Genomic DNA, 13128 nt, shown 5'->3' with positions numbered 1-13128 from the left:
AAATATGGCTGGCCCATCTCTACAAGAAACTTAAAAATTAGCTGGGCAAATGCCATGTACCTGTAGTCCTAGCTACTTGAGGGGCTGAGACGAGAGATTGCTTGAACCCAGAGTGCAAGGTAAAAGTGAACTATGATCACACCACTGAACTCCAGCCTGGGTGTCAGAGGGAGACACTGTCTCAAAGAAACAAACAAAAATATATATGTATCACACACACACATATATAACATATTTATATGTATACACACACATATATCTTTATGACTGGTTCTTTCCTATCACAATCTTCATTAGTAGAGGTTTCAAGCTTCTCACTCTTCTCCAGTTGCCAACTCTGATCCTCTCAATCTCAACAGCTGTTTTTTTTTTTTTTTTTTTGAGACAGTTTTCACTCTTGTCGCCCAGGCTGGAGTGCAATGGCGCAATCTCGGCTCACTGCAACCTCCGCCTCCCAGGTTCAAGTGATTCTCCTGCCTCAGCCTCCCAAGTAACTGGGATTACAGGCATGCACCTCCACGCCCGTCTAATTTTGTATTTCTAGTAGAGATGGGGTTTCTCTATGTTGGTCAGGCTGGTCTTGAACTCCTGACCTCAGGTGATCCACCTGCCTTGGGCTCCAAAAGTGCTAGGATTAGAGGCGTGAGCCACCGTGCCCGGCCTCAACAGCTGTCTTTACCTCCAACTTCACTGGGCTCAAAGCACCTCAGCATCTTCCTGTAGAATTACTCTCCTTTTCCTTCATTACTGTTTATGAGTAATAATCAACTCTTTCTTACATCCTTTTTCTATTTCCAATCCCTTCTACCTCCTCTTGGACCTTCTCTTTCTTGGAAATGGCTTCCCATCTTTGAGGGCTTCTTCCTTTTCTAACACAACTCCTATACACATATGCAAAGTTAGCTTATTTTTCCTGGATGTATTTTCTTTTCTTTTTTTTCAGACGGAGTCTCACTCTGTTGTCAGGCTGGAGTGCATTGGCATGATCTCGGCTCAGGGCAACCTCTGCCTCCCAGGTTCAAGTGATACCCCTGCCGCAGCCTACCAAGTAGCTGGGACTACAGGTGCGTGCCATCATGCCAGGCTAGTTTTTTGTGTGTTTTAGTAGAGACGGTGTTTCGCCATTTTGGCCAGGATGGTCTTAATTTCATGACCTCGTGATCCGCCCACCTCGACCTCCCAAAGTGCTGGTATTACAGGCGTGAGCCACCGCGCCCGTCCTCTATTTTCTTTTATTTGTACATTTGCTCGTATTATTATCTCTGCCTATAAGCCTATAATTTCCTTCTTCCACAAGTTCTCAAAGCAACTATGTTCATAATTTAATCTCTCTTTTTTTGTTAAGAGACAGGGTCAGCCAGGTGCGGTGGCTTACACCTGTAATCCCAACACTTTTTAAGGTCAAGGTAGCTGAGGTCAGGAGTTTGAGAGCAGCCTGGCCAACATGGTGAAAACCCTGTCTCGACTAAAAATACAAAAATTAGCTGGGTGTGGTGGCAGATGCCTGTAATCCCAGCCACTCAAGAGGCTGAGGCAGGAGAATCGCTTGAACCCAGGAGGTGGAGGTTGCAGTGAGCCGAGATCACATCACTGCACTCCAGCCTGGGCCATAGAGTGAAACACCATCTCAAAAAAAAAAAAAAAAGACAGGGTCTCACTCTGTCATCTAGGCTGGAGTGCAGTGGTGTGATCATAGCTCACTACAGCTTCGAACTCCTGGCCTTAAGTGATCTTCCTGCCTTGGCCTCCCAAAGTGCTGGGGTTATGGGCAGGAGCTACCACACTGGGCCCTTGATCTTTTCTTAAGTCCCTGTAATAGTATAGTATGTTCAGCATTTGTTACTCAAGCTGACAAGAAAACATACAGTTCATTCCAGAAAGATTCTCATCCAGATAAATTGAAAGCCCCAGGGCTTTAAAGGTTAATCTTTAGCTATCTGTAGTAAATACTGGGACTTTTTTTTTTTTTTTTTTGAGTCTCCCTCTTGTCGCCCAGGCTGGAATGCAGTGGCATGATCTTAGCTCACTCAGATGAAAATTATGGACTATCTTCCCAGAAAAATGTACATGGCCATAGTTTTGAATACAATTTAAATATAATTCTAGGAAATTCATAAAGACTATTCATAAACCCCAAGTTAAGAACTCTGGAATTTAAAAATTCCTCAAAGGATACATAAGAAATTGATCATTGTGGTTGTCTGGGGAGGGAACAGGGAGGCAGGGGTTGTAGGGTAAGAGGGAAGTATACTTTGCATCATATACCTTTTTGTGCTAATAAACTTTTTACCAAGTACATAGTTTGTACCTGGTACCAGGTTATGTACCAGGTACATAAATACTTAAAAACAAATTAGTTGACATTTAAGGTAAGACGTGAGCCATAGCTTAACATAAAGAAAAGGAGAAAGCCCACTTGTTCTACTAAATTACCTACTCTACTTTTTCTGAAATTCTTTTATTAAGAAACAAACATTTTCATTTCAAAGGGCAAGATCATCAAATACGTAAATATAACTTGAATCACTGCTATAAATGAATTTTGGCCTAAATAGAAACTGGTATCAGGTCCTTTCCTGTCTTCACAATGATTACAAAGCAGGCAAACACTGACCCTTAGAAGGGGGAATGCATAAGGATATGCAGAAATGAACAGAAAGGAGAAACTGGGAAGGCTCAAACACAATGTGCTTATTTCACAACTGCTTGCAGTTTGCTTTCACTGATGGACACAAAAAATACAAAACACTGTTCAAAATGATGTTACATCCTAATAGATAATATATGTCAGTCGGGTGTGGTGGCTCACGCCTGTAATCCCAGAACTTTGGGAGGCCGAGGCAGGTGGATCACAAGGTCAGGAGTTCGAGACCAGCCTGGCCAATATGGTGAAACCTTATCTCTACTAAAAGTACAAAAATTAGCCAAGCATGGTGGCGGGTGCCTGTAGTCCCAGCTACCTGGGAGGCTGAGGTAGAAGAATCGCTTGAACTCGGGGGGCGGAGGTTGCAGTGAGCCAAGATCGTGCCACTGCACTCCAGCCTGGGCGACAGAGCGAGACTTTGTCTCAAAAAAAAAAAAAAAAGATAATATATGTCAAAACTTTACCAGGAACTATGATTACAACCAACTTTTGATAACTATATACTCTCTGAGAAAGAATGAAATGGAGTTGGATTTTTCGTTCTCACTTAATTGAAGAAAGTAAAGCTTCTATAAAGTTAGGTGTTTCCTGGGTTATGAAGGACAAAAACAAAAGCTAATAATGGAGCCACATAACACATTCAAACTTACTTGCAAAATATGTGGTCACACTTTGTGGAGACAGGTTCCTTGATCAACTCCAGACTAGCAGGGTAGGGGGGGAAAAAAGAAAATAAATGAGGCTCAATAATTTATTTAAAAATAAAGCTATTTTTAGTGAATAAGTTCAACTTTGAGCTGTTATTACTGAGTCAACATAAGGCCTCAAGTTCATTCAATATTTATTAAATGTCTGCTGTGTCAGGAACTAAGAATACAGCAGAGAATACGATCCTTACCTTCAGTGAGCTTTCAGATATCAAAACAGAATTATATTGATCCCTTCAATACTCTATACTATCATCAGCATTTAAAAGATTAGCTGATAATAGTTCGTACGAATTCATTTCCAGTGATATATTTTTCTGCACTATCACTGTGGGTGCACATCTCATATCTTTAAGCTCCATAAAGACAAAATTTTCTGCTTATATTTCTTTTGAATTCCTTCCTAGCACTTTTTTTTTGTTTACTGTAAATGCCTTTTTAACTTAATATGGAAAATTTCAAGTATTTCAAAATTTCAAGTAAATAAAATAATAAAATGAACTATATGGACCATCACCCTGGTCCAACAACCATCAACTCATGGCCAAGCTGTTTCACCCATATCCACCCCTACCCCAGATTATTTTAATTATTATTACTTTTAAGATAAGGTCACACTCTGTCACCTAAGCTGGAGTGCAGTGGTGCAAACATACCTCACTGCAGCCTTGAACTCCTGGGCTCAAGCAATCCTCCCAGCATGGGGTTTACAGGCATGAGCCAACACACCCAAACCCAAGTGTCTTCTTTTTTTTGAGATGGGGTTTCGCTTTTGTAGCCCAGACTGGCATGCAATGGTGCGATCTCGGCTCACTGCAACCTCTGCCTCCCAAGTTCAAGTGATTCTCCTGCCTCAGCCTCCCAAGTAGTTGGAACTACAGGCGTGCGCCACCACGCCCGGCTAATTTTTCATATTTTTAGTAGAGATGGGGTTTCACCATGTTGGCCGGCTGGTCTTGAACTCCTGACCTCAGGTGATCCGCCTGCCTTGGCCTCCCAAAGTGCTGGGATTACAGGTGTGAGCCACCATGCCCAGCCCCAAGTGTCTTCTGATCTATAGGTGTCCCTTACTTTTTCTCCCTTGTCATTTATTTTTAAAATTAGGTCATTTGACCTGTGGAGTTTCCCCCATTCTGGATTTTGCTGATTGTATAACCCTATGGTGAGGTTTAACTTGTTCCTCTAGCCTTATTTCCTATAAACTAGACTTACAGGCTTAATCACATTCAGGTTCAACTTTCTGGCAAGAACACTTTACAGATGGTACTGTGTACTCTTATTAGATCACTTCAGAAGAGGCATGATGTTTGGTTTGTGATTACTTTGTAAAAACAGTGTAATAAGTACTCACTAAAGGAAATTTAGAAAATGATAAGCTTAAGGCCGGGCATGGTGCCTCATGCCTGTAATCCTAGCACTTTGGGAGGCTGAGGTGGGTGGATCACCTGAGCTCAGGAGTTCCAGATCATCCTGGACAATATGGTGAAACCCTGTCTACGCTAAAAATACAAAAATTAGTCGGGCGTGGTGGCACATGCCTGTGATCTCAGCTACTTTGGAGACTAAGGTAGAAGGATCACTTGAATCCTGGAGGTGGAGGTTGCAGAGTGAGCCAGTATCGCGCCACTGCACTCCAGCCTAGGTGACAGAGGAAGACTCTGTCTCAAAAAAAAAGAAAATAAGGCCAGACACGGGGGCTCATGCTTGTAATCCCAGCACTTGGGAGGCCGAGGCGGGCGGATCATGAGGTCAGGATTTCGAGACCAGCCTGGCCAACACAGTGAAACGCTGTCTCTACTAAAAATACAAAAACTAACTGGGCATGGTGGCAGGCGCCTGTAATCCCAGCTACTTGGGAGGCTAAGGCAGGAGAATCGCTTGAACCGGGGAAGTGCACGTTGCAGTGAGCCAAGATCGCGCCACTGTACTCCAACCTGGGCGACAGAGCTGGCTGGACTCCATCTCAAAATAATAACAATAATAAGCTTAAAAATAAAAACTTTAGAAAATACATCACCCAAGTTCCCATCCCTACCTGTCTATCCACAAAACCAAGGCATTCCTGAGATTAGTTCATTTATTATACTAATATAACAAGTGTTTATTAAGTATCTACTACTATATTCAAGTACTATTCTAGGAGATAGAAATGTAGCAGTTTACAAAATAAAGCCTGCTCTCATAGAGCTCATATTCTAGTGTGGTAGACAGTTGATACGGAATTAAAGAATACATGGGAATAAGTGTATTAAAGAGAAAAATTAAGCACGGTAAGGGGAAACAGGTAGTTCAATATCTATGTGGGGGTGAGATGTACATGGGGGGAGTCAGGAAAAGTTTCACTGAGGTGAGACTAGAGGATAGCTTAATAATGTAAAGAAACACACTATGCAACAATTAGGGAAGAGCATTCCAGGAAAGAGGGAGCAGAGAAGGCAAACCCTGAGCAGGACCATGCCTGTGTATGCAGGACATCAGATAGGTCAAGGTGCTAAAATGTAATAATCCAGGAGGATATTGTAGGGAAAGACCATCAGAAAGGTAGCTGGTAATGTCTGGTAGGAACCTACAGGCTATTTTAAATCTTTAGCTTTATTCTGGTCTTTTTAATTTTCTTTTTTTTTTTTTCAGACACAGTCTTGTTCTGTCGCCCAGGCTGGAGTGCAGTGGCATGATCTCGGCTCTCTGTAACCTCCGCCTCCTGAATTCAAGTGATTCTCCTGCCTCAGCCTCCCGAGTAGCTGGGACTAAAGGCATGCACCACCATGCCTTGGCCTCCCAAAGTACTGGGATTACAGGAGTGAGCCACCATGCCAGCCACCTTTTTAATTTTTAATGTTAATTAATTTTTGTAGAGACAGGATCTCACTATGTTGCCCATGCTGGTCTTGAATGCCTGGCATCAAGCAATCTTCCTGCTTCGGCTTCCCAAAGTGCTGGGATTACAGGTGTGAGCTACTATACCCGGCCTTTAGCTTTCTTCTGAATGTGAACGAGCTACTATACCCAGCCTTTAGCTTTCTTCTGAATGTGAACCTTTTTTTTTTTTTTTTTTGGAGATGGAGTCTCACTCACTCTGCTGCTCAGGCTGGAGTGCAGTGGTGTGGTCTTGGCTCACTGCAACCTCTGCCTCTTGGATTGAAGTGATTCTTGTGCCTCAGCCTTCCAAGTAGCTGGGACTACAGGCGCGTGCTGCCACACCTGGCTAATTTTTTTGTATTTTTGGTAGGGAAGGGGTTGCACCATATTGCCCAGGCTGGTCTTGAAGTCCTGACCTCAAGTGATCCACCTGCCTCGACCGGGATTACAGGCGTGAGCCACTACACTTAGCTCTAAATGTGAATTTTTGAAACAGATTTTTTGGATAAAGTCCAGGCAAGATATCAAAGAACGACTAACCTGGCAGTGTGACAAGAATGTGGTTCTTTTCATTAAATATTTAACTTCTTAGAAAAGGATCACAAGGGCCAGGTGCGGTGGCTCACGCTGTAATCCCAGCATTTTGGGAGGCCAAGGCGGGCCAGCCTGGGTGACAGAGAATCCACCTCAAAAAAAGAAAAAAAAAAGAAAAGGATCACAAGAAAAGCTTGTGGACAGTAACCTTATTGTGAAGGGTTGTAATACAACTCTTGTAATCATGGGGTTTTTGACATAGCACAGGGCAGTGAAAAGAAAAACAATGAACTAAGTCAGGAGGCTGGGTTTCTACTACCAGTTGTGTATATAAGCAGAGCCACCTTGGGCTAACCACTCTACCTGAACCTGTTTCCTTCTCTTGCCATTCACCCTGCCAGACTCCTTGGGCTATTGCAAGAATAAAATTAAATGCTACTTGGGAAAATGCTTCACAACCTGAGATGACTTGGGAAAAATGCTTCACAACCTGAGATAACTTGTACCAACATTGGTATTATTACTGGGACCAAATGTGACTTTAAAAAGAAAAACAACCTTGACAAAGAAAACTCTGATTGGTTACTAAATCCCTATTTCTGAGATAAGCTACATTTCAAAGAAATTCTCCGTAAAAGAAAAATTGGATTCAGTTATCATACCAGATGGCTTTCATTCTCACCACTGACTCAATTCTGAAACAATTATATTTCAGTATGGTAATTATAATCTAAACTATATCAACACACTGTAAACACAAACTTTGAACAGATGAAAACTCCAATATGTAAAAAGGTAATGAATGTTGAAGGAAGACTGTGAAAAGGGAAAAGAAAAAAAAATTAAAATGTTCCCCTTCTAGGTCCTGATGAGAGTAAATGTTTACTATAAAAATGACTCAAATATTTTAAACACTTTTCAAACCAGGCAATATTTTAGGCCTACTGTATATTTGCATTTTGAGCTTCCAATATGGATAAGTGACTGGAAAAAGCAGCTAGGTTTAGGTTGAAAAACAACAACCCACCGGGGAACACATTTTAGCAAATTCTTCTGAAAGTCAAAAATGTTATAGTCATAGGTAAAAAGTTACAAAGAACTACCAATTGTCAGAAATAGCTGCCAATATTGACTTAGAAGACAGCAGAAGGAATTTTAGTTCAAGAAACCTAAAACAGGCTGAAAACCTTAACCTACCCTATAGCTACCACAAATAACACTGTTTCCAGTCATGATCATTCCTGATCACATATTAAGACATAACTGCAAATTGTGCTATACTGTACTATATTAAAAGGAAGTGAAATATGATCCCCATCCTAGAACTTTCCATACAAATGAATGTAAAACACCATAAAAATTAATCTTAAGGCCGGGCGCGGTGGCTCACGCCTGTAATCCCAGCACTTTGGGAGGCCGAGGTGGGCGGATCACGAGGTCAGGAGGTGGAGACCATCCTGGCTAACACGGTGAAACCCCGTCTCTACTAAAAATACAAAAAATTAGCCGGGCGCGGTGGTGGACGCCTGTAGTCCCAGCTACTTGGGGGGCAGAGGCAGGAGAATGGCGTGAACCCGGCAGGCGGAGCTTGCAGTGAGCCGAGATCGCGCCACTGCACTCCGGCCTGGGTGAAAGAGCGAGACTCCGTCTCAAAAACAAAACAAACAAAAATTAATCTTAAGCCAGGCGCAGTGGCTCACGCCAGCACTTTGGAAGGCCGAGGCGGGTGGACCAGCCTGACCAACGTGATGAAACCCTATCTCTACTAAAAATACAAAATTAGCCGGCCACGGTGGCGTGCGCCTATAATCCCAGCTACTCAGGAGGCTGAGGCAGGAGAAGCGCTTGAACTTGAACCTGGCAGGCGGAGGTTGCAGTGAGCCAAGATGGCGCCACTGCACTCCAGCCTGGGCGACAGAGCCAGACTCCATCCCCCCACAAAAAAAAAAAGGTCCAGGCCGGGCGCAGTGGCTCAGGACTGTAATCCCAGCACTTTGGAAGGCTGAGGCGGGTGGATCACAAGGTCAGGAGATCGAGACCATCTTGGCTAACATGGTGAAACCCCGTCTCTACTAAAAATACAAAAAATTAGCCGGGCATAGTGGTGGGCGCCTGTAGTCCCAGCTACTCGGGAGGCTGAGGCAGGAGAATGGCCTGAACCCGGGAGGCGGAGCTGGCAGTGAGCCAAGATCACGCCACTGCACTCCAGCCTAGGCAGCAGAGCGAGACTGTGTCTCAAAAAAACAAAACAAAACAAAAAGTCTGGGAGCGGTGGCTCACGCCTGTAATCCCAGCACTTTCGGAGGCCGAGGCAGGAGGATCACCTGAGGTCAGGAGTTCGAGACCAACCTGGAGAAACCCTGTCTCTACTAAAAATACAAAATCAGCTGGTGTGATGGCACATGCCTGCAATCCCAGCTACTCCGGAGGCTGAGGCAGCAGAATTGCTTGAACCCGGGAGGTGGAGGTTGTAGTGAGCCGAGATTGTGCCACTGCACTCCAGCCTGGGCAACAAGAGCGAAAGTCTGTCTCAAAAAAAAAAAAAAAAAAAAAAAAAGAAATTAATCTAACAGGAAACAGAAAAAAGCAATGAAAAGCTAGAAAACATAATAGTTGACTGAAAATAACAATTTAGCATTTTCATTCTTACATCTTTAATTTTTATGTATCTGAGTTTTTAATTGATGGTTTAATTTGCCATAATGAGAAAGAACATCCTATTTTTATGACTCTCTCCCATGGAAATGAAACATAAATGTATCCAAATGCCACACTATTGAGGATTTTCCTGATCACTGATTGTCATGAGTAAATTTTGTGCTTTTTCAAAAGCAGTTTTTTCCTACAATGTCATTTCCTGCTTCTCTGGCTCTGATTTTCAATAAATTGATAAATTGTGAATCTTGTTTTCCTCTTATTTTTGTTTAGCTATAATGTTGAAGGGCAAGGGAGAGGATGGTTATTTATAAATCTTGTATCGCTCTGAAAACACAACATACATTTTCCTTAATCTGATTAACTTGACTTCAAATATGAAAAACAACTTTCATAAAGCACAAAAGAATTTACCCTTTTTTATTGTGGGTAAGAGGCAATGGTACAACTTTTCAACTTATTTTTTGAATGTTACTCACTACTAACCATCACCATATTTAGAAAAATTAAAGAATTTAGTTTAGTTTATTATTTATTTGACAAATGTTTATTGAGTGGCAACTAGGTCCCAAGTACCGTTCTAACTACTGAACATACAGATGTACGTAGACAAAACAAAAATCTCTCCCATCCTGGAGTTTACATTCTGTGGGACTAGAGATAAAAAATGGATACATTACATAGAATGTCAGCTAGTAATCAGTGTTATGGAGAAGCAGCAGGAATAGAAGATAAAGTGTGTGCTGGGGGTGTGGTAATTTTAAATAGGGGTGTCTGGAAATGAAAAGGTGGTATTTCAATCAAGATTTTTAGACCATGGCTGGGTGCAATGGCTCAGGCCTGTAATCCCAGCACCTTGAGAGGCCAAGGCGGGGTAGATCACTTGAGGTAAGGAGTTTGAGACCAGCATGGCCAACATAGCAAAACTCTATCTCTACAAAAGAAAAATACAAAAATGGCCGGATGCAGTGGCTTATGCCTGTAATCCCAGCACTTTGGGAGGCCCAGGTGGGTGGATCACAAGGTCAGGAGATCAAGACTATCCTGGCTAACACGGTGAAATCCCGCCTCTACTAAAAAAAAAAAAAAAATACAAAAAATTAGCCGGGCGTGGTAGTGGGTGCTTGTAGTCCCAGCTATTCAGGAGGCTCAGGCAGAAGAATGGCATGAACCTGGGAGGCAGAGTTTGCAGTGAGCTGAGATCGCGCCACTGCACTCCAGCCTGGGCAACAGAGCAAGACTCCATCTCAAAAAAAGAAAAAAAAAATACAAAAATTAGCTGGGCATGGTGGTGCACGCCTATCGTCCCTGCTACTCTGGAGGCTGAGGTGGGAGGATTGCTTGAGCCTGACGAGGTTGAGGCTGCAGTGAGCTGTGATAGCACCACTGCACTCCAGCCTCTTGACAGAGATCCTATATAAAAAAAAACCTCTGCATTTCATTGTATGTAAATAAGTATGTAATTTCATTGTATGTACAGAGCCAGTTTCAAACAAAGGTTCTTCCAAATACCTATCCTCTCAATGACACCGATCATCCATGTTTTTTTTTTTTTTTTTTTTTTGAGATGGAGTTTAGCTCTGTCGCTGGAGTTCAGTGGTGCCATATTGGCTCACAGCAACATCCGCCTCCTGGTTCAAGTGATTCTCCTGCCTCAGCCTCCTGAGTAGCTGGGATTACAGGCACATGCCACTACACCCAGCTAATTTTTGTATTTTTAGTGGACAGGGGGTTTCACCATGTTGGCCAGGATGGTCTCCACCTTCTGACCTCGTGATCCTACCACCTTGGCCTCCCAAAGTGCTGGGATTACAGGCGTAAGCCACCGCCCTTGGCCTCATCCATGATTTTATTTTGCCATTTCAAGTGATGGAGCTTGTTTGAGAGCTGGAAGAAAAGCCAAAATGCCAGTTAATCTAAACTAGATTCCTGCCCCAGTGCAGAACCAATCAAGACAGAGTCCCTGTCTTTCCCGGACCACAGGATTTGTGTTGAAAAGGAGAGGAGTGGGAGAGGCAGAGTGGATGGAGAACAAGGAATCATTTTCTATATTTTTAAAGTTCTTCAGTTAAGAAAATCAGCAATTACAATAGCCTAATCTTACTAGACATGTCTTTTCTTCCCTAGTATGTAAGGTCAATTCTGTTCATTTGCATAGGAGATAATCATATAGGAATCCCAAATTAATACTCTCTTGTGCTGACTTACCAGATGGGACACTCTAAGATTTTCTGCATAGCATTAATGACATTTTGTACTTCTTCAACGCGAAGAGCAGATAAATCCATTTCTTTCTGTTCCAATGAACTTTAACACATTAGAAAAACATATATATATATATATATATCTTTTTAAAAGGTTTATAAAATGACAACTTCATTTTATCATTTTAAAATAAAGTAAATTTAAGATTTGGAAGGTTTTAGAATAATACAAACCAAAGAACTAATGACAACGTCTTCTATTTTTAAAGATTCTAGAAGTTGCTTTTTGTAATTAGACAACATAAATTCTGAATTTTTTCACATATCGCTGCCAACCCCTTGGGTCTTTTCCTTTCTCCAAGAAAGAGAAAGCTACAGAGGAGTGACTGACCGGGTAGGTGGTGGTAGCCTTAGCTTTCTCCAATGTTTCTGGTTGTTTTCTTTTTGTTGCATAAAACCAAAATCAACAACGACCAAACCAACACCAATCAAGTCCTCCCCTCCCCTAACCTTTCCCAGTGACCTGCTCTCATCTCTGGATCCTCCTCAAGCACATCCCTGCCGGCAGCATCTGTTACTACTGACGCTCCTCTACTTCCCTCTTGCGCTTTCTCAATGGCGCAAATGGATCCAGTTCTTAAGTTCTCCCTCCCACAAAATCCTGTCTCCTCCCCTTCCCAGACATATTCCTGGCACCTCTTCTTCCACAAGGTCCCATCCTCTCATACATACCAGCCGGTGTTTTTTTTTTTTTTTTTTTTTTTTTGAGACAGTCTCGCTCTGTCGCCCAGGCTGGAGTGCAATGGCGCGATCTCGGCTCACTGCAACCTCCGCCTCCCGGGTTCTAGCGATTCTCCTGCCTCAGCCTCCTGAGTAGCTGGAGCGGCACCACGCCCGGCCAATTTTTGTATTTTTAGTAGAGACGGAGTTTCACCACGTTGGTCAGGCTGGTCTGGAACTTCTGACCTCGTGACCAGCCGACGTTTTTAAAGACATGGTGTCCCCCTCAAGGCATATTCCAGTTCCTATCACGAGGATTCCCCCACGGACACTCCGTGCCCCCTTCCTGATCCTCAGCGCTTCCCTCGCGACCTACAAACTGCCCCCCTCCCCAGGGTTCACAACGCCTTACGCCTCTCAGGTTCCGCCCCTACCCCCCCTCAAAGAATACCCATCTGTCAGCTTCGGAAATCCACTCTCCCACGCCAGTCCCCCAGAGCATCACTTGGGCCCCCTGTCCCTTTCCCGGGACTCTACTACCTTTACCCAGAGCAGAGGGTGAAGGCCTCCTGAGCTCAGGGGCCCAGTTATCTGAGAAACCCCACAGCCTGTCCCCCGTCCAGGAAGTCTCAGCGAGCTCACGCCGCGCAGTCGCAGTTTTAATTTATCTGTAATTCCCGCGCTTTTCCGTTGCCACGGAAACCAAGGGGCTACCGCTAAGCAGCAGCCTCTCAGAATACGAAATCAAGGTACAATCAGAGGATGGGAGGGACAGAAAGAGCCAAGCGTCTCTCGGGGCTCTGGA

General features: G+C 43.3%; 1 protein-coding gene across 50 annotated transcripts in view; it reads right to left on the bottom strand.

The window, feature by feature from the left end:
- Window positions 1-13120, bottom strand: part of BRCA1 (BRCA1 DNA repair associated) — an 81441-nt gene extending 68321 nt beyond the window's left edge. For 20 of the 50 annotated variants that reach the window (XM_031011553.3, XM_055388011.2, XM_055388013.2 and 17 more), the window contains exons 1-3: window positions 12870-13077; window positions 11608-11706; window positions 3295-3348 (exon numbers count right to left, since the gene is read on the bottom strand). In XM_031011553.3, coding sequence (XP_030867413.3) covers window positions 3295-3348; window positions 11608-11687 — 134 coding nt within the window. In that variant the 5' untranslated portion in view covers window positions 11688-11706; window positions 12870-13077. Of the gene's footprint in view, window positions 1-3294; window positions 3349-11607; window positions 11707-12863 lie in introns of all 50 variants that reach the window. The other 30 variants (XM_055388037.2, XM_055388022.2, XM_055388026.2 and 27 more) reach the window with 7 other exon arrangements.
- Between the last annotated feature and the right edge of the window lie 8 nt (window positions 13121-13128).

This window comes from Gorilla gorilla, chromosome 4, assembly GCF_029281585.2.
Source record: "Gorilla gorilla gorilla isolate KB3781 chromosome 4, NHGRI_mGorGor1-v2.1_pri, whole genome shotgun sequence".
NCBI classification, from domain to species: Eukaryota; Metazoa; Chordata; class Mammalia; order Primates; family Hominidae; genus Gorilla; species Gorilla gorilla.
Note: the sequence above shows the minus strand (reverse complement) of the source record. Positions and strands in the feature narration are given on the sequence as shown.